Genomic DNA, 25,679 nt, shown 5'->3' on the forward strand with positions numbered 1-25,679 from the left:
TACTTGTAATTGCAGTGTATAAGAAACAGGCCCTCCTTCTACAGAACAAAGCAAAATAATGAATTGTTTCAAGTGTAAACATGATGTCAGCCTCTACTGGCAGTTACTAACGTTTGATTGGTTCTCAGAACAAGAACAGTGATTGGTCAGGAAAGCTAGACATTACAAACGACTTCATAACTGAGTTTTTTATTTATATTAAAGTACATATAACTTTTTTTTGTATTGCAAATAATTGAATTTTGTGTTTTGTATTGAATTCAGTAATAAATTCTCTTTAAAATGATATATACAAGTTTGCATTTTGCAAAACGTAACATTTTCTATAAGCATACAAATTTCAAAAACATAAAAATTTCCAAAAGTGTCCACAATTTTGGCCACCACTGTACTTCATTGATTTGTATTTTAGAATGCACGAAAAGTACAGCAGAAGGTATTTTTAATTTTATAAATGAAAACTTTAAAAGCAAAGGTTTAGAATGGAAAAATTGCTTATAATTTTCTTCAGATAATACTAGTAATATGATTGAAAAGTTTAGAGGTGTAGCATCGTTTATCAAAATCATCAACCAAATATAATCATCAGAGGTTGTCCATGCCACCTCGTGCATATACCCCCAAAAAAGGGTACTGAAAAATTAATTGGCTCAGAAATCGAGATGTTGTTAATAGATATATATTTTTAATTGGAGAAAGGTTAAATAGAAGCACAGCTTCAAAGTTGCTCAAGAAGTTTTGAGACAGAATGCAAAATCCCATAAAATTTTGAAATACTGCAATATGAGATGTTTGTCTCTTGTAGAATCTATAACAGGGATTATGGAACAGTAGGATGCTCTAATTATTATTATTATTATTATTATTTTGTGATCAACCAGATAACAATGAGAATGAAGGAAAGAGATTGCAAAAAATTATAAAATGTTACAATCACCTACCAACAAATTGTACATGTTACTTTTGAAAAATACTTTGCCTTTGTTTATAACAGTAAATATTAATTTGCAACAACAAGCTCCTTATACAGTAGAAAGTCTATAATTAGGACGTCCATTATCAGGAATGGTCTATAATCTGGACCTCAAAGCCACAAACTTACGCATGTGCGTTTAATGCGCCGTTGCTACGCATGCACATGAAGTGTTTACCCATGCACGCTTCAGATAGAAAAATAAAGTAAACAAATAACTATTGAGCTTTTTTTTTTTTTTTTTTTTTTTGTAAATTTTGATACCCTATAGATCATAATTGCTCTTTATTTCATAAATTACGGTTTCATATTTTTAATTGTATAATTTCTGTATGCCATCTTACCAATTGATGATCTATAATCCAGAATCGCCGAAGTCATGACGTCCGGATTATGGATTTTGTACTGTATATATAAATTGAAAAGAGAACTTGTTGAACTTTTAATGAATTTATTTGTTACATTCGTAAAACTATCAGTAATTTCTAAAGAAAATGAAGATGTTACTCTAACATCTATTCCATTTCAGAAGTAGAGTAAAGAAAATGGAAATTGAATGAAATGAGTGATTGGTGTGGAAACAAGATTATATTTAAAAAAATGCCAAGTTGAGTGAAAGTGAAATCATTTTTCAATTCTGTGCAAGCATTTTTTGTAACCCCACGTTCATTAATTGATCCATTTCTAAAACATGCTGAAGTTACTGACATCAAATTGAGAACTGAAGTTTCATTTTCATCTGTTCTTTACTTGATGAATACTTTCCCATCCATTATTGATGAAAAATATCTTAATCAAGTGGAAATTGAGTTTTCTATGTTTCAAGTAGATGATTTGAAAGAAATTGTAAAGTATAGTAGGGGGAGAAATTGCCGAATGAAAAAATAGGAATGGGTGTATTAAATACAAAGTATTGCCTATTGTAATGCTTGCTCTCTTAATAATACCTCGTTCAATGCAGCTTGCAAAATAATTTTTTTATTTGGAAAAAACTAAATCAGACGGAATTTGAACCAAATTTAGGTCCTAAAACTCTCGAAGCAGTTTTGATTAAAAAAAATAAATATGCAGGCAAATGAAGAACTGTGTTATATAAAAACATTTTCAAAATCAGAACTTAAGCATGCAACATATACATCTTTTTGCATTCTTAAATTATAAGTATTTTTTTAAGACTTACATGTATTATTCTTGGTTATTTAAATTTTTTAAAATCTTGGAGATCTTGAATGACACGTTCGGCATCATTTCTCTCTTCATTATTTAATTGTGCATTCTGCAATAACTCCAATGTAATGCTCTCTAAAGACACGGATTCTGTGGTGTTAATATTTCATTTAATGCTGGTGATCGGAGTACATGCTGTAACCACTTCACTTTTCTTAACTCTCGCATTTTCTGTTACTTTAGCAACTCTTACCGGGATAATGGTTCACGATAGGTCGACAAGTGCTGAGGCTACTAGTACTCCTTTTGGGCTGTTACAGTTCTTGGTGTATTCTGTGATGCCGTAGCAGAAATTTCTATTTTTTAGCTATGGATCCAGGAAATAAAAACTCTTCTTGCGGGTGTTGTGATATCGTTTTGAACTATAATTTTGTGGATAGATTTCATTCCTTCATCATTAACTCCGAATAGGGCTTCATTAGAGGCGGAATGCAGTTTGTTATTTTTAAAGTCCAAGGAAAAGATGTATTTTCTTAGAAAGTCTGATCCGAGTATGCAAAGATCTGTAATCTTTGCCACATATACCATGTGATGGTAGGCGGCACTTCTAAACGGGATGTCAATGTTTACGTTCCATCGATGTCGATCTTCTCATCTGACACAGTCTGGGGGTTAATGTAGGACGGTGTCCAGATGAGTTTGCTTTTCAATTGTTAAGCCAATTCTTTCGAATAGTGGTAACATGGGCTCCTGTATCGATGGTTATACTACAAGGAACTCCATTGATGTGTCCCATGATGAAGAGTCCATTACTGATGGCACTCACTACAGAAATCTTGAGTGCTTTAAACTTAGCAATCTCCACCCCGCAAGATGGCCACTAATTGGATTTCCTCCTTGATATGTGCGGTCGTAACATCCATGTCCTGGGGTGTTCTGCAGTTTCTTTGTATTTCAACTTCAGCATAGCAGTTCCAGCACTTTACGGTCGGTTTCTTGTTACTAGTATTCCGTCTCAAGGCATTCAGTCTGGTTAAATCCTCAAGACGAGCAGCCATTTGATCCTCTGGCTTTTGGACTTGAACAGCTCTGATTCAGTGGCGGTCTCTACAAGTTGCTTGCTGGGCTGCTTCGAATTTCATTGCATACGCTAGAGCACTTTTTAAGTCCTTTGACATCTGTCATGCATAGAGCTTTTTGTATTTCAGGATCACGGATGCCGTCAATGTACTGCAGGGACAGGATTTCTCTTGTTTCTGTCGGGCATTCTAAAAAGGCGAAATGAGATAGCCTCTGTACAACCGTGGCGAGCTCGTGGAGTATTTCATGGGCTTCTGTTGAAGGGATTTTAATTGAAGCCTGTAGTCTTTCAAACATTTCTCCCCAGAGTGCAGCTCCAGTGTGCCGAACAGAGCTTTGAAATCTAGCCTTTTGTTTTCAGGAAAAGTCTGAAGAATATCCTCAGCGTCTGTTCTCAGAGAAGCGGCGAGATGACAGGCATTAGCTTGGGAATCCCATCCATTGGCATCTGCCACTATAGCAAATTGTGTCATATATACTTGCCAAGAGGTCTTACCATGTGGATAGTTTCAGGAAGGGCCGAGCAGGCATGGTTAAAAATTCAAAAACCATCAGAATTGCTCCCTGCTGTGCTACAAATTTCTTTAAGGCATCAACTTCCTTGCCGATGGAAGAACCCTGTCATCAATTTGTTGTTCGATTTGTTGTTGAATGGCACAAACTCTTCCTTCGATTTCTTCTGTGGAAGAAGAAACTGTGTAACCTAGTTGTTCCACGGCCAAAATTCCTCTATTTGCTCTTTCGCAGAAGAAACTTTTTCTTTAACTTGTCCAACTTTATTGTCCACTGCGTCTGTTCAGCCTTCCATAGCCTCAAATTTGTTTTCTGTTATGCAAGTAATTTCCTTTTTCATTTCCTCTTGACGCGTGTGAATGGCTTTGATTTCTTCTTTAACAGATTCTTCTATCTTTTTTTGAGCAGCTCCCATCACATCTTTAACATATTCTTGAAGAAGAAACTGTGTAACCTAGTTGTTCCACGGCCAAAACTCCTCTATTTGCTCTTTCACAGAAGAAACTTTTTCTTTAACTTGTCCAACTTTATTGTCCACTGCGTCTGTTCAGCCTTCCATAGCCTCAAATTTGTTTTCTGTTATGCAAGTAATTTCCTTTTTCATTGGCTTTGATTTCTTCTTTAACAGATTCTTCTATTTTTTTTTTGAGCAGCTCCCATCACATCTTTAACATATTCTTGACCCGCATTAATTTTTTCTTTAGGCTAGCAAAAGCTGCTATCATCTGTTTTAACTGCTCTTCCATTGCTTTTGTTATTAGAATTCAAATACCACTTCTGACTCCAAAAAGTCTTGTGCGCGTATGGGTTCGTAGTAGATTCAATGCACAAGTCTTATGGAAAGTTAAAATTTATTCTTATTACAAGAAATAAAACAAAATGTTGGAATTTTTCCTCACAGATATTCATACAATGTCGCACAGTAGTTATAAACTACTAAATCGTTAACACAATTCAAATGCAGAGAAAGCTAATCCGACCTCATCCTGAATTCACTACAATCAACAACTTAGTAAACATCTGAACTGATGTTTTTCTCCAGCTTTTATAAGCTTTTTAAGCAGTCACAAGAAGCTTCTCGTAATTTCTGGAGGTTTCTGGAAAGTAAAAGCATAAAATTGCAGTTACAATTATTTCATATTAAATATCAATTACGAAATATCTAGTAATTAAATGCGTGTGCTCCTGTATTTTTACTTTTTCGCCGTAGCTTCATTTAAAACTCATCACGCACTGCATTACATGGGGAAATAAAACAATTTTAATTACAATTCTACCAAAAATAGCTAACTAAATACGAAACTCGTAACAATATTTATTCTATGGATAACATGAAATTATTTTAGGTTTAGTAATGAGGAAAACATATAATCCATAAATAGATTTTTAGAAAAGGCATTCGAATGACCTGCTTTAGGTAAATTTTGAAGACTAGAGTTGCTCTCAAAAGGAATTTTTTAAAAATGTCTGTCATCTGTTCATCTCTCAGTATCTTCAACTTCAAGCTCTTCAATTTCACTTTCAGTAGAATCCCCGGTAAAAATATATTTACAGGTGCCCCATGGTGATTTTTGGTGGTCATGGGCACCGAGTTTGTGCAATTCTTTGGCCTTGTTATTTTGGCTTTGTGTAGCGGCAGTTTTTCTGCCAAAAATCACCGCTGCACAAACCCAAAATAACAGGTCAAAGAATTGCACAAACTCAGTATCCATGTACACGTCGGCCTATTTTCACTTAAAAAACAGAGAATTGCACAAACTAGGCATTGTACGCTCCCTTAACTTTGTTTCTGTTCACATCGATCTATATTCACTTTAAAAGTCAAAGGAGCAGCCAACAAAAAAATATGTATAATCTCAATAAACTACATTTTAAATCAAACTATGAAATAGCATAAAAAAGGAAATTCATCTTAGCACTACATGAAGAAAATATCCACTTATCTTACTGACGAATTTATGCGTCTTCAGTCAAACAAAATTCCTTAACAGCATCACCAAAACATCCTAAAATTACCTGAACTTGAATATGTATACTGGCATCGCCACATAAATTCACAAAAATAAGCGTAAAAAATAGCCTCCGTTCGAAAATATCCAGTGTTTGACCATATGCATTTCCGTCCTACAAACAGGACACTTAATGGCTACCAAGTAAACCTTTGTTTACACACCAGTCAATTAATGCTTTTTTTCCTTTTGTTCCAAAGGCCCACTAACGGCCGAGCGGTAATGTCGCTGAATGCTGGTAGTTCGGTCCGAGATTCGAATCCCGTGAATGGGCTGGCTGCATGGGCGTTTTTGTGGTTTTCCCCATGTGTAACGTGTATACGAGTCAGTTTCCCTTGGAAAGTCCTCCCCGAAGGCATCCTTCCCCTTAGGCAGATAGCCCTAGTGTGCTTTGCCATAATTAAATAAATCAAACTAAAACTTATTCCTTTGAATGAATTTTTATTGTTATTTCCTTTTGTTCCAAATCATATGGAAACTTCAAATTAATCTTAGGACATTCAGCCATTTTACCGTGCAAACCACAAAATAACGACATACTTATCCAACACACATGAGCCTTTACCCAAAATTCGACAGACAATTTCCAAATTTTTTCCCCGTGATTCAAATTTTCTGAAACCAATTACGTCATAATAGGGTTTCCATAGCATTCAACTACCCAAGTTAACATAAATGATACAACAACTTAGAGATAATCCAAGGGGCACCTTTAAATATACTCTGACCTAATTCACTGTGAGTTTCCTCAAAAATCTCATCAAGTGTGTCATTTAACTGTTATATATTCATAGCTTCCGCATATTACAGATCACTGTCGCAATCCATAATATCAGCATTTTGTTTCCCCCCCCCCATTTTTTTTCTTTTCTATTTCTTGCAAGATATAAATCATCATTTTCACTATCGCTGCTTATTTTCTGCATTCCTGATGGTCCTGGATTTGGGTAATTCATTTTAGGAACCAAATTTTACGTTTACACACTTCTAAAAAACTTTTTCATTTTAAATCAGTCTGTCCCGATGGCTGCTTATTCCATACAGACTGATAATTCCAATTCAGTATGATTCCACAGATGGTGTGCCACACATCTTTTTGCTTGGAAATACATTGCACACAACAGTGTGCAATTCTCGGATGGGTTAAGCTAGGTTCAGGTATCCCTTGACTAAATGTTCGAAAGTAGAGGAATGTTTAAAAAATTAAAGCTCATGAAGTGCGAATGTAAAAATAAGCAACACTGTATATAATAATAACAATAATACTCGTTGTTTCCTAAGAATATTTTAAATCCTTATCATTCTTATTATTTTATCACAAGTAACTTTTCTACTCAACTGCAGCACTTTCATACATATTAAGCTGTTTGTTACACTATTTTCATGGATGTCAACGTTTGTTACACCATTTCATGGATGTCAACTCCTCTGCCTAAGAATACATAAATCTAACAGCAGTGGCAAACTTTGTTCTAGAACTCCTAAACCAATTTCCAACTCAGAAGCCTTTCTTGTTTTTTGCAATTTTTAACATTGCACCTCTAAGTGGTTTCATTCTTAACGTGAAGTTTCCATGTCTTGGTCATTTTTGCATATTCGTTTGTCAGGTAAAAGACCTCTTTCTTTAAGAAATGATATGGCATTCACCTTATTACTTGGTAAATTAAATGTTGTTAATATCGTATTTAGAAAAAAAGAGTGAATATATTTTTAAATAAACAAAGTAAATTAAATGTTGTAAATATCATATTTAGATAAAAAGAATGAATATATTTTAAAATAAACAAAGTGAGTTCAAGAACCTCATCAGAAGTGAATGATATAAGAACATGCAGCGAGAGCAAAAACACAACATAGTGCTAATATACAATTACATGGTGAGGTGTAAGAACACACAGCCAGTGCTAGTATACCAACCAGCACCTGTCGAGCTATAAGAATATGCAACCAGATTTTGGTGAGATATCTCAATTGATTCATTTGCGCTTTTGCAGCTGAGGATGGTGGTTTGGTAAAATCGTCGAAATTAGTCCTGTGAAAATAAAATGTTGATTTTTTTTTTTTTTTTTTGACTTCTAAACTAATACAGTATGTTCTGTTGAAACAGTCCTAATATGGTGCAAAACTAAGTTAATCCATTTCAGGTTATGCTTGGAACTTTTCATTGAGACAGACAAAGATACAAATCTCACAGTGAGAGGTAACCTATATTGCGAAAATGTTGTGAACACCCTCACATGGTGATCTTTTGGGAAAAGGATACAACTTATATCTGAATAGGTTTTTCATTTCACTGTGACTTGCATTAGATTTTTAAGACTCAAAAATGAGTGCTTATGACACAGTCATGAAATGAAAGGTCTGCCAAAAGATTTTCAATCAGCATTGATGAGACAAAACAATGTGCATTTAAAAATAAAAAAGAAGGCAGTATTGCATTTTACTACAATGCATGGGCACCAACTAAAAGGTTCTGTTAAACAAAATTACAAAATGGTAGAAAGAATTAAGAAACCAAACTGTATATTTCAGTACAATTAAAATATGGAAGCAGTGGATATTAGTAATGCAGTCACTACTCATTATCCATCTTACAGAAAATCTGGTGGTAAGTGGTATAGAAAATTATTTTTGGAGCTACTTGACAGTACGATCTGTAATGCACATATTTTATACAGTGTAAAAAGTGGTACAAAAACACCATTGCTTCAGGTTTGATTAATCGAACAAATTGAGAGGGTCATGTCAAGAATGCCATTTCACCATTCAGAAAGGCATTTTCCATTGCTGAAGAAAATGTATTATTTTCTCTCAGACTATGCAGAGGACGTGAGCTTCAGGGAAAACATCTTATTCTGAGTGCAAAGATTGTAATATAAGACTCTGCGTGGACCCATGCTTCGGATTATATCACACAGGAAAAATTTTTTATTTCATTGTAAATGTATATATGGATGTATGGATGTGCCTGTATAGGTTTGTTGTTTTACATTAACTATTTTAATTGTAGTTGAACATTTGTTTTAAAAGTCCTCTTTCATCATCTGTATATAACATTATAGCTGCAAAAGTTATACATATTCTATAATTCAAAAAAGTATAAAGATAACTGCATTTTCTGTAATATTAGGGGGAAAAAAAAATTGGAATGAAAACATATTTTTGCTAATTTTTTTTTCAAAAATTAAGCTTGGAAGCTCAGCTCTTCGTCTCATAGTGACAGGCTAGGAGATTAAGTTGCTGTCTGGAAAGGGTTAAGGGATCTGTGCATGAACAATATTTCTGGGGATATAATATATAAGCACTGATACTGAACGTCATCTCTGTAAGAAACTTATACAGGTAGAAGTGAGTGGGACACTAGAAGTTAATTGTTGGTTGTACAGTATAATAATAATAATAAAAATAATAAATTAAAAAAATTAGGATTGTTTTAATGTTCCCAAAGAGGACCGGAATAATTTTTGCTAGGGCTTGATGGAAGCACTGCTTTAAGACATTTATTTGCTTTTGCAGTTGTCCAAAATCCTGTGCACTTTAGTGAGATTTCACTATTTTTTTAAGTGCATCCCAAAAATAAAAAAAGTATGGGGAAGGGAGAGTGGCATTTTGATGCTGAAGTAAAAATTAGGATTCAAGGGCAAAAGAAGGTTGAGAATTACTGACTTAGATTAATAATTTAAATTTGTTTTTAGTTTTTCTCTAAACTAATACTTACAGATGAGACAGAGAAAAAGCTGCTGATCTTCTGTGAAAAATAGATTGTAGGTATCTAAACTGTACACTTAATTTAGTATCTTCTTTATAATATTAAATTTTGTTGGATATAAAAAATTATTGTTAGCAAATGTGATTTTTATTCTTGTCTATGTTATTAAATACCATTATCAGTTAACCTTTAATCATGATTACAGGCATTATATTTTAATTTTAATACCGTATGTACAGTAATAAATTATTAAATCATTTATTTAATGTGTTATCGATATAATTTTTTATTTTCAGTTTAATTCCCTTGTGACTTCTAATATACAATCCTTCACTGAATTTAGAGATGCGAATGGTTTCCTAGATATTATTCGATCATTGTAAGTATTTCATTTAATAATCATTTTATGTATAATAAAGTATGTATTATACAATTACAAATAACTTACAATAGCAAATCATAAAATATATGCTGATTTGGAAACTTGGGCAAAATGCTGCCTGGGTTTAATACTGGTTTTATAATAGAATGATAGTTGCTCAGTAAGTAAATAATTAAGATACAATAACACACCAAACAAATATTAATTTTAAAAGTCCAACAGAAATCAGCGTTATATTTTAAAGTTTTCACAGGACTAGTTTCGATGGGTTTCCCGAACCATCGAAGCTAGTCCTGTGAAAATATGAAAATATAATGCTGATTTTTATTGTTTGACTTCTAAATTAATCTTAAGTAAAAATTGAGTTTATCTGTAGACAGTTTAAAATAAGCTACAGATTTGCATATTCATACAACATGGGGAGAAACTGAAAATTTAAAGTATGTGAATGTGTGCATTAAATGCAAAGTAATGCCTATTATAATTATTGGAGCTTTAGTAATACCTCATTCAAGCACAGTCTCTGAAAGGGGTAAAATGTATTTCTACCAAATTTAGGCACAAAAAATTCTTGAAGCATTTCTCATTGAAAAAGTAAACATACAGGCAAATAAAGAAATTTTTTACAGAAAAAGATACTGTAATTTCAAACTTAAGCTTGCTAATCATGTTACTTTATCATACTAAATCTGTAGTCATAATTTCTAAAAAAAATTACAAGTATTTTTGATGACGATTATATGTAAAGTTATTGTCTGTATTTAGAATTTAAAATTTTAGTGCTACGTATCATCTTGTCGACTATAAAAGTTGTCTGCTATTTAAAAATTGACAGAGATACCAAGAAATTGCAAAATTCTGAAGAGACTGATGCCTCTTTATTTAATAAACAGTCATATAGCACTATTTATTTACTTATATGATCAACAGACACAAATTGCAAATTCAGCACATAAAAAAATTCAATAGTAATTCAATCTTTAAATTAAAGTTCAATAATTAATCAAAAACAAATTCAATATTAATTCCATCTTTTAAATTAACTGACAAAGAAGTTCATTAAAACCTATGCCAGTTACTTCAAAGTAAAAATTTCTATTGACTTCAGAATAGCAACAGAATAGTCATTTTTTGATTTTACCCTAAGCTCTGTTTATAATGCTGCGAGTATAAACTTCCTACATGTAATTGTTCCATTCAATTACTGTTTTATCAGCCATATCCAGCTGTTCTGTTCTCCATTTAGCAGATGTTAATTCTTCTAAATAGCTATAAGTGCTGTTACAAATGTGATTATGCAGCCCTCAAACCATATTAATGTGTATTCTCTTGTCACGTTTTTTTTTTTTTTTTTTTTTTTTTTAGTTTCATCACCATTTATGTGTTTTGTAATAGTATACTATACCATGTCTGGTTAATACACCTTCTTTTTTTAGGTAGGATCCCATAACTATTAAAAAATAATCCTCCATTTCCTGTTTGTAAAGGAATTTGGTGTGAAATTTTAATAATTTTTTTCAAAATGTAAAGAAAAACTTTCAATAAATAAGTTATATCTTAAAAGGTGTCTTATCGAAAAGCATTCAGGGTTACATCAAAGGAAAAAACACATGTTCATGAAACTACTATGGTAATTACTTTCCTCATTGCTCTGTCCTAAAGTCAAGCAGCAGTACCATACCAATCCATCTAGTATTTGATGCTTCAATGAGATTAACAAATCATTATTTTTCTGAACCAGTGCTTGCGGTGCAGTCCTAATTTAATCGAACTTATTCCTGATATCCTACTGCAATTCAGAGAGTGGCGGTATGGAGTCAGCTGACATTAGAAAAGTCTTTTTACAAATAAATGTTCGGAAAGAAGACAAAGATTTCCTACTGTTTTTATGGTGGAAAAACATGGAAGAGAAAAAGCTCAAAAGTTGTTTTTGATGCAAAATGTAGTCCTTTCCTTTTGGTCTCAGTTATTGAGCACTACATTGATTTTGAAATTACTTTACAAAGTTTGTATACTGATAGTGTCATTTTTAGTGTTGACATTAAACAACAGTAAAAAAGTGTGTTTCCGATTCTATCAATGTCCAAAAGGTGATTTTGTTCTAAGGGGATTAGAGTATTCTGGTGATTTCGATGAAATTATTAATAAGAAAGAAATGCATGTATTAGGTGTGCTTTTGAATAAAGAACTGGACATTCGGAAAATCAATTTAGAATGGTTAAATAACTTTAATTTGGTAAAGACGACAAAACAGAGCATGTTATCTGCAGTTTATTGATTTTTCTCTCCCTTATCAATGTAATAGCATCACTATGTTACCAAGATGAAACAAACATTTATTAAAATAACATTCAAAGCATGATATTAAACTCAGAGCCATACATCGCTCCTACAGCAAAGCAAAATCTAGTACCTTCCTCTTCTGAGACAACACTCCTAAAATACAGTAACCCTCCTTATAGAAGAGGCACTTTGTTGATTGCCAAACAGACGCCAGATATTACAATTATGCTTTGACCAAAAATAAGGATGAGCAGATGGTGAAATCATAAAAATTTATTACAATAGCTTCAAGAATTGAAATATCTAGTAACTGTTAAGTTTCTAGATTTATTCAAGTTACTTCAGGAAATTTAAATAATTATGCTCTTCACTCTTTTGTTGATAAGAGGAAAGATGCTTATGCACTGGTTATATTTTTAAGGATGTAGAACAGTGATTAAGTTAGGCTTTTTCTTGCTGTGGAATCTCGAGTTGCTCCTTTAAGAGAGGTAAACTATCCCAAGAATGGAACTTTTAGCACCTGTAATTTGGGCCAGATTGACAGATTCCGTAACTAAAGCCCTGGAGTGGGAACGAGTTAACAAAAATAACTGGAGCGATTCCACAACAGTGCTCACATGGATAAAAAGAGACAAAAATGGTCTGTTTTCATGCAAAACCATGTTAAGGAAATCAGAAAACTCAGTAAGCCTTCAGCATGGAAACTCAAAGACTGCTGATCTGCCATTCAGAGGATGCAGAGGGAAATATCTAATCAAATTTTTAAGGACCACACTGGATGAAAAAATCTTTTCAGAATTCCTTAATTGCATACATTCCTGTAAACATCATGGTTGGAATGAAAATATAGAAAGTAGAAAATGACTTGCACACTGAGAAATAATGAAAGAATTTGTGATAATAATTGGTACTACAGGCATTTTTTAAATGATGGGAAAATTGTTCATATGGTCACCTAAATTCTTCATTTTAAGCATAATTGTACAAATACTAAAAGCAGGAGATACGGAGAATTGAGTGTAATAGAATTTCATGAAGTGAAATTTAAAGTATTGCTGTGATAATAATTGGTACTACAGGCATTTTTTAAATGATGGGAAAATTGTTCATATGGTCACCTAAATTCTTCATTTTAAGCATAATTGTACAAATACTAAAAGCAGGAGATACGGAGAATTGAGTGTAATAGAATTTCATGAAGTGAAATTTAAAGTATTGCTTATGATTCAAAAGGAATCCCTTGATTTGGAACATGATAGACTCAGAATATAGATAATTGCTTTAATTTATTCAATTTTTTTTGCTGATAGGTCCTCAATTTTGTTTCATTTATGGTCCTTATAAGTACTTAATTTCAATGTGTAGAAATGTGTTCGAACCCTGAAAGATAAAAGTGGCATTCTGATACACAATAATATCGGGTTTTAATGAAAGTTTTCCACCATTGCAAATATCATCTGTGCAAAGAGTTTGCATTTGTGTTTGCAAAGTGTTTGTATTGGTGTGTTTAATCATATTTTGTCAAATGAATTTTGGCATTTGAAAGAAAGAGACTTGCTTTGGAGAAAGATAATTTTTAAGATACTTGTATATTAACTGAATTCAAAATGATCATGCAATACGTAAAAGCAAGGCATAGGACAAATTGTTGAGTATGGTTAATTTTTGTTATACTAAGGTTACAAGAAGTAACACGTAAACAATCTATAACAATTTTTGTAATTTTTAAATTAAAAATTATAACTCTTGCTCAAAATTTATTATGAATTTAACCTGTTAAATAACTATAAGTCTGTTTTAATAGATAGTTTTTTTTTTTTTTTTTTTTTAAACAAGTGCATATTTGGCATTTGGTATCTGCATTTGACTAACACATAGGACCCATTTTTAATTTACCTTTCAAATTGTAATATTACTCTTTGTACATACCATTTCAGAGTGAGATATTTTAAAAAGTTATATAAATACTTCTCAATAATTTTTAATCTTTATTTTATTTTTAATAATTTGCTGAATCCTGTTTAAGAAAATAATCTAGATTCCAAGTGGTTTAGGTCTTAAATGGAGGTGAATCTTAGAGAGGTGATGCTCAGTATGGATGTTAGCATAAATTCTCAGAAATACCGGTGAATTTCAATTATGGTCAACTTAGGGAAGTGGTACCTTGAGAGGGTTATTGTATTTGTTATTGGAAAAAAAGTTTCAAATTTTGTTTGTTTATTTGTTTGAGAGTACTTCTATCTTATTTCATTCTTGGGTATTTTAGATGCTGTTCTTCATCTGCATTACTATACAATTCAGACCTTGATGCTTTGACTGATGGAAAAATTCCACAAATTGATGAAAAATATTCTTTCTTGAAGAAATTTATTGATGGTAAGATATCACAAGTTATGTATAAATTTGTGACAGTAAAAGTTTCTTGAGCATTATTTAAAAAATAATCTATTTTAAACATTATTAGAAAGATTTAACTTGAGAAATGTAATAAATTATGTATCCTTTTTTTTTGTTTTGTTTTTGAAAGTTTTTACATTGTAACTCTTTCAGTGAAAATTGTTTTAAATTCATGTATTTCTTCAAAATTCGTTTCTTGAGAATAATAATTTTGAAGTTTGATGAATGTAACTAGTAAAAAGTTCTTTTTATTTCAAATTGACTATAGATGCTCCCCACTTTATGAACTTTCACAGATACAAACAAAACTATTCTCAAACAGTGAGATTTATTAAGTCGAAGGTAAATAATATTAAAAATAGTTGGAAAAAAGGCAAAACGAAATGATGATAATGATGGTGCACAAAAGCAATAAGCCTTTTTGTTTAAAACAAAAGTTATAATAAACGGACTTAAAAGTTGTGAGAAAATAGTTAATACCACTCATTCGAATCGTATGAATTGTTCAGTGATCAGAATAAGAACAAAAACCACATACTTGAACATGCTAAGGTGCAGTGCCGATGCACTCGAGAAGTTGTACATGGAGCTGTGATGAATCTGTGCAAATGGCTCACAAATGATGATCGTTTAGTTAAGAAATGAAAAGAACATTTTGACATTTATCCACCGAGCTCATGTGAAAAAGATACTCAAAGTATTATGAACTTAATTGGACATTCATTAAGAAGATAGTTTGAGTGTAGAGACTTCTTATGTGACTGAAATTTTGAGAAGAAAGAAAAGTACCAAATACTTAATCCTCCAAACACCTGGAAAAATATATGTGATCCCCCTTGGACTGATCACAGCATTCGTTGTTAGACAAAAAAATTTAGGTGCTCTAAACAAGTAATCTGATTTGTAAGCAAGTAATCTGTTATCAGGACCGGATACAGAAAAGTATGTAATGTGTATGTATGCATGTGTGTGTATACACACATACATATGTACATACATACGGTGCATGCATGAACACATACACTCATACATGCATGTATACATATCTACGTAACTGAATCCGGTTCTGATAACAGAAGAGTACCAGATTTTATTACAAAAAGCTATGGCTACATGAACTACCATGGGATACTGAGCTTCCTTCTGATTTGAATGACAAGTAGTCTCAATGGTGCAGCGAGCTGTCAAAATTAAGTAACATTAGTATTTCAAGATTTATTTTGGATTCGTGTGATAAAAGTATAGAGATCCATGTTTTTCCCCGATGCAAGCCAAAAGTCGTATTCTGCAGGCATTTTATGTAAAGGTACAAAATCGAGAACAAATTTCTGTAAACTTGCTGCCCTCCAGAAAGAGAGTTTAACTTGTCAATAATGTTTCTTTGCCTCGAATTACCAGGTACATTGATTGGTAATGGAAGTAAAAAATGTTCTGGATCGTGTTCATGTAATATCTTTTTTTAGAGTTATTTTGAAGTTGCATTTTATTGGATTAAAGGATTTAGCAGAAGATGGAAATCTTTCGTTCAAAATTGCAACGACAAGATTCAGAAATTGACTATTCATGGTTCTATTATTTAATGAAGACAGTCTTACAAATCTTCTGAAGCATAGAATTGGTGCCTTTTCTCTAGTGAACCATTCAAACTGTTGGACTAGTGCAGATGTTTTGACTGAGCCACATCTTCCCTACAAGTGCTTTACAACCAATAATTTCAGTGTTCGATCACCTGACACCAAGTGAAAGGGAATCCTTTATACTTGAAAGCAAAAGTTCTACTGACATTAATGACCTTTCTGAGAGAACTATGTTTGTCGATATGAACTCTTAATGTTTTTGATGAACTCTTGAAAATTAGTGATAATTATTATAAAATCATTAATGTTCTCATATTATTAGGTTTATTTATAATTGCAGAAATTGATTTAAAAAGTTAGGACCTCTTAAATTAGACGAGGTAAGAACAGCTGAGAAAACACTTATTAAGCAAGAGCAGAGCGCCCTATCTTGTAAAAAGGGCATAACAGGTAACTGAAAAAATTTACACCTCTTTGTTGATCATAAAGAAAGAAAGAAATGTTGGTGGCTGTGTTGGAAAGGCATCTTTGCTATTTTCTCAGAAATGTCCTGCAAAGAATTTCTAAGCTAAATATGATTACTGTGTACATACGATTATTGCATATTGGCCCTCAAGGATTATTAAATGCAGTATGTTTAAAATTTTGGCTATTAAGTGGTAGAGATTTAGCTTGAAAAACAGTGCACCTTTGTGTGACATGTTTTAAATGTAAACCAATTTTGTCTTCACAGATTATGGGTAATTTACCATACGTCAATCTATGCAGGGCATATTGTATAGCTTAGAAGTATCAGGGAAAGGGTGTGCTAAATCAAATTTATATTTGTGTAAATGTGTGTGCTATATATGTGTGTGCTTCGTAACATGAACTATTCATCTTGGTTTTTGTCAGATTTGACGTCTAATGCTTTAATTGCCGCACTTAAGCGTTTCATGGTTAGACGTGGCAAAGTGCGAAAATATTCACTGATAATGCCCCTAATTAGAAATTTTACAATTTAATTAATTTTCCCGATGAAATTTACCTCATATTTCACTTTAGAGGGAAAAGATTGGAACTTTATTTCTCCCAAGTTGCCTCATTTCCCAGGGCTATGGGAACCATTGTAAAGTCTATAAAGCATCACTTTCAGAAAAGATAGGAAATTTGTGTTTTATGTATGAGATGTTTATGCAGAGAATATAGACTAGAATTTTCTTTGTGGTATGGCAATGAACATCTTAACTGGGTAGTCTGATTGCTGCCTGAAAAGATCTTGCTAATACATGTAAACCTTTCATTCATCACCTTATGCCCAATGTTGAAATAAGGCAATGTATATTGTTGATATGACACACTTGTGTATTACTAGAGTTAGATTTGTAAACAAGTAATTTATTTTGATGTAAAAAAGTAAGCAACTGCATACCTCTGCAGGTTGCGTACAACTATTTTGAGTTAATGAAATACAATCTTGTGAAATTAATGCTAATGAGGTGATTGTTCTACATTCATGAGCAAAGTAATTGATTTAAAATACAGCAGAAGGGTACTGTCTAGTTACTTATACTGATTTTTCTCACTAATTCTATCATCAAAATTGCTAAATCATTTAAATATTTCTTCGGATATTATCCAGGGTTCGTAGCGGTCCTTATAAGTGCTTATAAATCCTTATATTTGAAAATAAAATATAAAGCCCCTTATAGGTGCTTACTTTTTCTTTAAAGCCCTTATTTTTTTCTTTTTAGTACTTTTTTTTTTTTAATGAACGTGCTATTTTTTCCCGGGAAAAAGCCGAAACTAAATAAACAACTTTTCTTCCTAATATGAAATGTCAGATGGTGAATCATACTCCCGGAAATAGCTTTTCCCCCTTTCTCTGCATTAACGTAACCTTTGGTGTGCACAAAGAGTACAGACAGGTGCCCGTCGTTCTATTGGTCAAAGAATTGCGAAAGCAGTAGAAAATTCCGGTACATTCGGCATTATTTTCCTCCCACCCAAATACTACACACGTTTGAATTTTCGTGTTTATATTATGATCATTATGCTTATATTATGAGCATATGTATGAATGTTTATAATATCATAGTTGCAGTAACTGCTGAAGTATAGTAAACTTCCAAAAATGGTTGTGTTTTAACACAGATTAGCTTTCTAAGGAATAATATTCGGAATGGCTTAAATAAAGGGAAAGTAATCAAATAGTCAAAATAATTTCATTTTTTTGGCCAATACATTATACAGTATGAAGATTGGGAGGTTCTTCCCTTTCTCCGCAAAATCTCGAATATTGAAACTGTTACAGTTCGCTGCAAAACAAGCAAAGGACATTTCCCCCCCCCCCTGTCACTTTCCAATCTGGATTGTATAGGACTAAAAATTCTGTGGTCTACTTTCTGTAAATTGAACTGTTATTTAAAATTAAAAAAAAAAAAAGTAATTATTTTCCATGGTTGAAGTAATGCTTATTCTCTTTTAATAAATAACTAAAATGTGGCTATGAACCCTGTTATCACCTAATTTTAAATAATGTTTTATTTCTGGAAAACAGAAATAAATGATTATTTACATGTGCCAAGGAGATTAAACTGTGTCCATGCAGAACATTAAAAAATATTAGAAAAGTTCATAAAATACCAAGTGTATAAGTATTAAAAATATAATTAGAAAAGTTCATAAAGAGGGCAGAGTAATAAATTATGTGTGATATATCTTTAACTTGCTCTGATAAATGCTGTAAATAGTAAAAAGATATGTGGTTACCACAGTAACTTGAGTCGTGACTAAAAATAAAATCACTGGGTTGCTGACAATGGTGAATTTTAAACTAAAGACATCAAAGAGGAATTTGTGCAATTTAAATGTAATCATTTGTTACTTCTATAACATAATTTCTGTCACTCCTTGAAAATCTCTTAATATCCTAGCGCAGTTCTTAAATCACTGAATTCTTCTGATCTCTGACCATATGCCCGCCAACCTGATTTACATATTTTTCCAGGTTTTTCTGTTATTGAAATTCTGAATAATTTTTATGTAGTCTGGCTTAATACTACCTTATTTACACCCAGAAAAGTTATTTTGGCATCTGAAAGCACTTTTTTTTTTTTTTTGCTAGATCACATGTAAAAGAAAAACAAAGTCATTTTATCATTCAGACTTCTTGTGTGAGAGCATATGGGTCAGAAAACTTGATGTTCCAGTTCTCCAATGAGCATCAAGTGCTGCTACCGGTCATCTGGTATACATTCATTACCCACTAAGTTATTATTTCGTTCATCTTGTTGATGAGCATTGTGACTTTCATGTGCTTTCAAGAAAGAGCTCAAGAAATCACAATCTTTTGTCTTACTTAAGTGTGTGAAAAAGTTAAAATACTCATATACTTGGTGTTTCTGTTTTCTGTATGCAAATCCTAAATCATTCATCCTGTTGTGCAAATGGACATATTTGGCAAATCAGCTTCATCATTTCTAACTTAACCATTTTTGCACAGTAGACATTATCATTTCGTAAAAAGAAACCATGAGCTTTGCTTCATAATATTGCTAAAATTGCTCATCAAATTGTGTTATCCAGGTTAAGTTTCTGAAAGTCAGAGGTTGTATTTTATCAGGAGTCGAAAATCTGTTGTTTTCCTTCATTTCGGATTTCATGCCATTTAAGCTTTTCACAGAAACACCAGTCAAATCAGCAGCAAAAGTAACAATATTGTAGTCAGATTTATTAGGAAAAATGCTCCTATAATTTGACAAAAACATTCATAATGATAATCTTAGTGGTATTGTCTATTTGTTTTCCAGCTTTATGAGATTGAAAATTATACACATATGTCAAAGATGAAGCAGATGCCATAATAATTGCTTTTTTCTCCTCCCAGTCAGTGAATGAATGAATGCTTTAAGTGCTTTTCTCATTGACAGTGGGATGAGGTCGGGCTTGCTGGAATCTGCAGCTTTGCCAGTAATGTAAAAAAAAAAAAAAAAGTATGTTTTCCTGTTGGTCATTGGATTACTGACATGATTTAACAAATTTTCAATTCAATTCAAAAAGCTGGATGCAGCGCAATCTTATCGTTGCACACATTTTTTCCCTTCTGCTCCCTTTGCTCAACATTATTTATATTTCACAGCATAATTTTTACAACGTAACTTCTCGAAATGGTAGAACTATATTCTACACCATGTGCTTTCTATGAGGGGTGATCCAAAAAAGGTTTATAAGGCAAATGAAAAAGTATTTATTAACAATAGAAACAAGATACAAATGGGAATCAAGAGACACATCTGGCCTTCACTTTTCCACATAGTCGCCAAACCTGTTTAGGCATTTGTCAGAATGTTCGACCAACTTGTTTATCCCGTCTTGATAGTAATCATGGCCCTGCTCATTGAGCCATTTCTCGGCAGCTGTTTTCACTGCATTGTCTGAGGTGAACCGTGTTCCGAATAAGTATCGCTTCAACACCAGAAAAATGAATTAGTCACTCAAATCGCCAAATCGGGGCTGTAGGGGGGGGTGATTCAGACCTCCCACTTGAACCTTTGCAGCAATTCCTGAGTCTGGCGAGCCGTATGGGGCCTGGCATTGTCATGCAGAAGAATGACGCCTTTGCTCAGTAATCCAGGCCATTTGCGTCAGATGGCTTTACGCAATTTCGTTAAGGTGGCACAATAACGATCGGCCTTAATGGTATGGCCACGCTCCAAATACTCAATTAGAATAACACCAGTCGTATCCCAGAAAACGGTTGCCATCACTTTACTGGCAGAGGGTGTGACCTTAAACTTCTTCCTCGTTGGTAATCCAGCATGTTTCCACTCCATTGTGGCTCTTTTGGATGTGAGGGTGAAATGATGAAGCCCTGTTTCATCACCGGTAATGATGCGATTAATGAAGTGTTGGCCGTCTGAATGGTATCGCTAAAGAAATGTGATGCTGCACATCATTCGAGTGGCCTTATGCTCCGCAGACAACGCACGTGGAACCCATCGGGCACAAACTTTGGAATATCGCAACTCATCGGTTACGATACGATACGCTGAACGTTACCATAACTCAGGTCCAACTCTGAGGCAATCTCGCGCACGGTTACTCGTCAATCCCTTTGAATGATTTCTTCAATACGTGCCGTGTTGATATCCATCCTTGAAGAACTTGGATGGACGCTCGCTTCCATATTGCGGTTTTCCACATGCTCCCTTTCCTTTTGATAAGAATGACACCATTTCGCTACCTGTTGTCTACTCATTGTTTTGTCACCGTATACCTCAATGATTTGTCTGTAAATTTCGGATGCGGCCACATTCTTGGCCCATAAGAATTGAATTACGACTCGCATCTCTATGCGAGACCACTTTTCTAGACGTTGTACCATTACTGTCGCTTTTAAGTATCTGCGTACTGACGCTACTTACTCGTAGAACCGCTATAGGACAACTAGTGCCATCTGTCAACCACCCTGGGTGGAAATATTCGTTCCACAAACTCGTAGAACCGCTATAGGACAATTAGTGCCATCTGTCAACCACCCTGGGTGGAAATATTCGTTCCACAATTATTATGTTTCAAATGCTTCTGCTTGTAAACTTTTTTTTTGGATCAACCTACGTAATATATCCAGTGTTCTCAACTTAAGTTGACCGGTAGCATAATGGTATAGTAGCAAATATTATTAAATGGTGTACATTATATTCGTAACATATCTCAAAGTTGACAGGACTTTCGTTGCTTTAAAAGTCATTTAAATTTTACATGTGTGGTAGAAATAGAAAATTTTAACCATGTGTAACTTTGTGAATGTGTGAATGTATAAATGTATAAAATGTACAAAATGTACTGTATTACTGTTTAGCAACAAGATGCATTCATTCAGAGTCTTTAATAAATCAGCTGACTGCTTATTGCTCATGTATTTTATGTTGTTCCTGTCATAGTATGCTCTATTGATGAATTTAATGTAATGAAGTATAATAAAATGAATAGGGGAAAAGTTTGTATTGCAGAAAACAATGTTAGTTAGTGGAATTGGCCACTGAAATACGTTTTGCAATGCTACATCATAGTGTCAAAGGTGCAAGTAGAGACGACTCCAAAATTTGTGATAGTGGTAAACAATTTATAGAAACAAGAAGTAAGAAAACAAATCTTGTTGTTTCTGAAGTGAATGCTGTTAGAAAAGAGGATTTTCAAGTAAAACTGACTCTTCTGGATCGTCAGAAAATGTATACATAATGTCAAAAGCAGGAACTTCAAATGAACTTACTGTTGCAGTATTTCGAGAAAGTATGAGTTCAAACAAATTATGTTTTATTTTAAAAGGAGATATTAAAGTATGTGGAACAACCTTTTATCACAAGAGATGGTCTGGCTGAATAAAATATTGATCAAAGAAACTCCTTATTGTGAAAAAGATTTTAAGTGCTTAAAATTAATTTATAGATTCATATTTTTGTTCATAATTTGTTCCATACAAGAGGTAGTAGTGATTAATGAGTTGTAACTGAATGCATTTTGTTGCCAAAAATAGCAACAAAACACAGTACGTTTTTAAACTGTGTTTTAAACACAGTAAAAAATAAAAATAATAATAATAATAATAATAATAATAATTTTCCCTGTCTAACTAGTTGATACCTGTAACCATGTAAATCCAAAATGATGGTATTTAAAGTATCTGCAAAATTTTTCATGTGATAAATTTGCTGAATTCTACTATCGAACTGAAAAGTGTATACCATTTTGCAAGTGTTAACTGTTTATAATTATGCTGTGTATCAATAGATAGATAAAAATGTAAAAACATTCGTGTAGGCAGTGTGGTAGAACTTGCTGAGAATAATGTCCATTAATAATCATCATTCTTAATGGTTCAAAAAGCTTTTGTGCAGAGTCATTCTGAATGGCTTAAATTGTATATTTAAATCCAAAAAATTTTATGCTACCTCTTGGAACTATGTGGTTGTGTACTGGCCGAGTTTGGTTGGTTTGATTTATTTGACTATGACAAACGCTAGGGCTATATTCCTAAGGGAAGGGGTGTCTTTGTTAAGAATTTTTTAAAGAAAACAGTCATATTCATGTTACATATGCATATTGTTTGAGGAACATAAGTTAAATATACCCTGATACTTGATGGGAGATTAACGAATATTTACTGAAAAATGCCTTTGACTTTTTAAAGAAAATGCCATATCCATATTAACATGCATATTGGTTGCGGAGCATAAGTTAATGTACCCAGATATATGATGTGGGTAAATGACTATTTATTGAAATGGTATTTTCAGGTGGCATGTTTTTGCAGTGCTCTGTGTGTGTATTATATTGAAAACTGTAACCTTTGTTTCTTTAACTGTTGAAAGATTATTGTTCACGTTTATTGTATATCAAATTTACATAAGGTTCCCATAGAACACTGCCCAAACTTTATTTTCAGATCTTTTTCAAATAAGAATAATTTAATTAATATATGAAGTGAATTCTTTACAAAGCCATTATATTAAGGATGGAGTCAAGTTCGGGTTTTATAAAAGTATGCATAGAGAGAGCAAATCTTCATTATCCCCATGGTTTCAGATAATTTGATCGTCTCTGGTGGTGATTACTTTTAGAGAGCTTCAGTTTGATATCACTATTTGTTACAGTTGCTAGAAATACTGGTCATTCATTGGCTGTATCAGAAAATGACCGATACATATAGTAACATACTGATCAGATAAGTACAAACTATCAGCAAAACATTCTTAAACTTACACAGGAGTTGAGGAAACTTTGTATCAGTGTGCTAGGAACAGTTTTCCCCTATGTATCTGCTAGTAAGATTTTGGCCAAAAGAGCAAGTGACTAGTAGACTCTTAATCTCAAGGGCTACTTCTATAAATGACCAGATGGTTATATGCCTATAATGGATCATAATTCTTTCTTAAACTTACTATCAGAATGAAAGTTGTGATAAAACTTTTTAAGAATTAACTTCTTCAGATAAGTTTTAGTAAAACTGTTTTTTTTTACTAGTTTAAACCTTAAGTTCTTTGTCATTATAATTTAAATTTTTTTTAAAGGCATAGCTATTAAATTCTAAAATCACATGTGCACTTTTCCTTTAAATTAAAGAAAAAGAGCTCTTTAAGAATTTAACATTTTCATTACTTTTTTTTGGGGGGGGGAGAGGATCAATTTGAAATGAGGGAACAAAACAGATTCAGTGATTCAACCTAATGTGGGCTAATATACACATCTACTATGTTTGTTATGAATCCATGAGTAAATGTCTGCTACGTATGCAGATTCACGATGAGAGGTATGTAATAACTGCTTTAGTTCAGTTTAAACTTATGTGGATTCAAGTAATGCCATTTTTATCCTTGAATGCAAGTTGAAAGGTTTTTCTTTTTTTGCAAAATTAATTTGAATTGCAAATAAATTTTATTTTTTCTGCACATAAACTAAAAATCTTTATGTGTTTCTCAAAATCTGCTGAAACAATTGAGCCTAACAGTCTTTAAGCAGAGATAAATCAGTCTGATGCCCCTTTTTCATAGTCATCTTCCTATTTAAAAGAAAGCAAAAGTATAATGAATCTCTTATGGCGATCTCTTCCCTGATATGACTGACTCTTAAAAGCTAACGTCACCTATCTAAAATGCTTCTGTGAATGACCTCATCTGGAATTTTGTTTGATCTTTTAGAATTTACTGCAAGTGCATTGAATTTGTTAGAGTCATTAGTTTCTTTTCAGCCACAACTGAGATTCAGAATGATGCTGAAAACTATACATTTTATTGAATTGCACTAAAATCTCTTCTGTTGCTGACAGTCAGATGGTCATTTCACATAGTTTTCATTATTACATCATTACACATTTTCGTGTAATGATGAAAAAGACACACAATATCTGGTAACTTCCCATTTAGACCATCAATTAAAATTTTGAACAACTATACATTTTATTTAATTGCTCTAAAATCTCTTCCATTGTCTGATCAGATGGTCGTTTCACATGTATTACGCATTTTTCTGTGATATGAAAAGTAGACAAAATATCTGGTAATTTAACATTCAAACCAACAAATAAAACGATTTTGAATAACTAATTTTGTTAAGTTGGTTGTCAGATTTTGAATGTGGTGATACTTAATTTTAAGTTGTGAATTCAACTTCATATATCGGAATCTTTATTTTGTATAAGGAATTTGAAATTAAAGTTTGTATGGTATTTCATAAATTTTTTTATATGTCTATATATTAAATATTCTTCTAAATTTGAAAGGTGTTTTAATTTTGCAGATGTATATCACATTGACAGTGGTTTGATGATTGATTATGAAGAATGTAAATCAGGGAAGGAACTAGAGCTGGCTAAAGTTGCAGTTTTTCTTCTCAGTGCTCTTGTCCAAAGTCTTCTGTCTGCTGGAAGTCAAGAGGTCAATACTTTAACTTTGCTTAGTGATCAAACTCAAGAAGATATAAAAGAATGTATAGCTCTACTTGTTGAAAACTCGCCATATGGTATTCGTAGAGTGGAATTGCATAGAATTCTTAACCGCCCAGCAAAATGCAAAGGTTTGTCTTTGTGTTCTGATAGAAAGTTTGCTAATTT

The 25,679-nt window shown here is 32.8% G+C and overlaps 1 protein-coding gene across 3 annotated transcripts in view; it reads left to right on the forward strand.

The window, feature by feature from the left end:
- LOC118192107 (uncharacterized) overlaps positions 1-25,679 on the forward strand; it is a 243,404-nt gene that overhangs the window by 11,330 nt on the left and 206,395 nt on the right. For all 3 annotated transcript variants that reach the window (XR_015042880.1, XR_015042879.1, XM_085822981.1), the window contains exons 2-4: positions 9,748-9,830; positions 14,383-14,492; positions 25,367-25,642. Coding sequence is in view for 1 of the 3 variants with exons in the window: in XM_085822981.1 (XP_085679107.1) it covers positions 9,748-9,830; positions 14,383-14,492; positions 25,367-25,642 (469 nt within the window). In the remaining 2 variants the exon portion in view is untranslated. The remainder of the gene's footprint in view (positions 1-9,747; positions 9,831-14,382; positions 14,493-25,366; positions 25,643-25,679) is intronic.

This window comes from Stegodyphus dumicola, chromosome 1 (assembly GCF_044657685.1).
Source record: "Stegodyphus dumicola isolate Sdum_Otavi_A_Nest chromosome 1, ASM4465768v1".
NCBI classification, from domain to species: Eukaryota; Metazoa; Arthropoda; class Arachnida; order Araneae; family Eresidae; genus Stegodyphus; species Stegodyphus dumicola.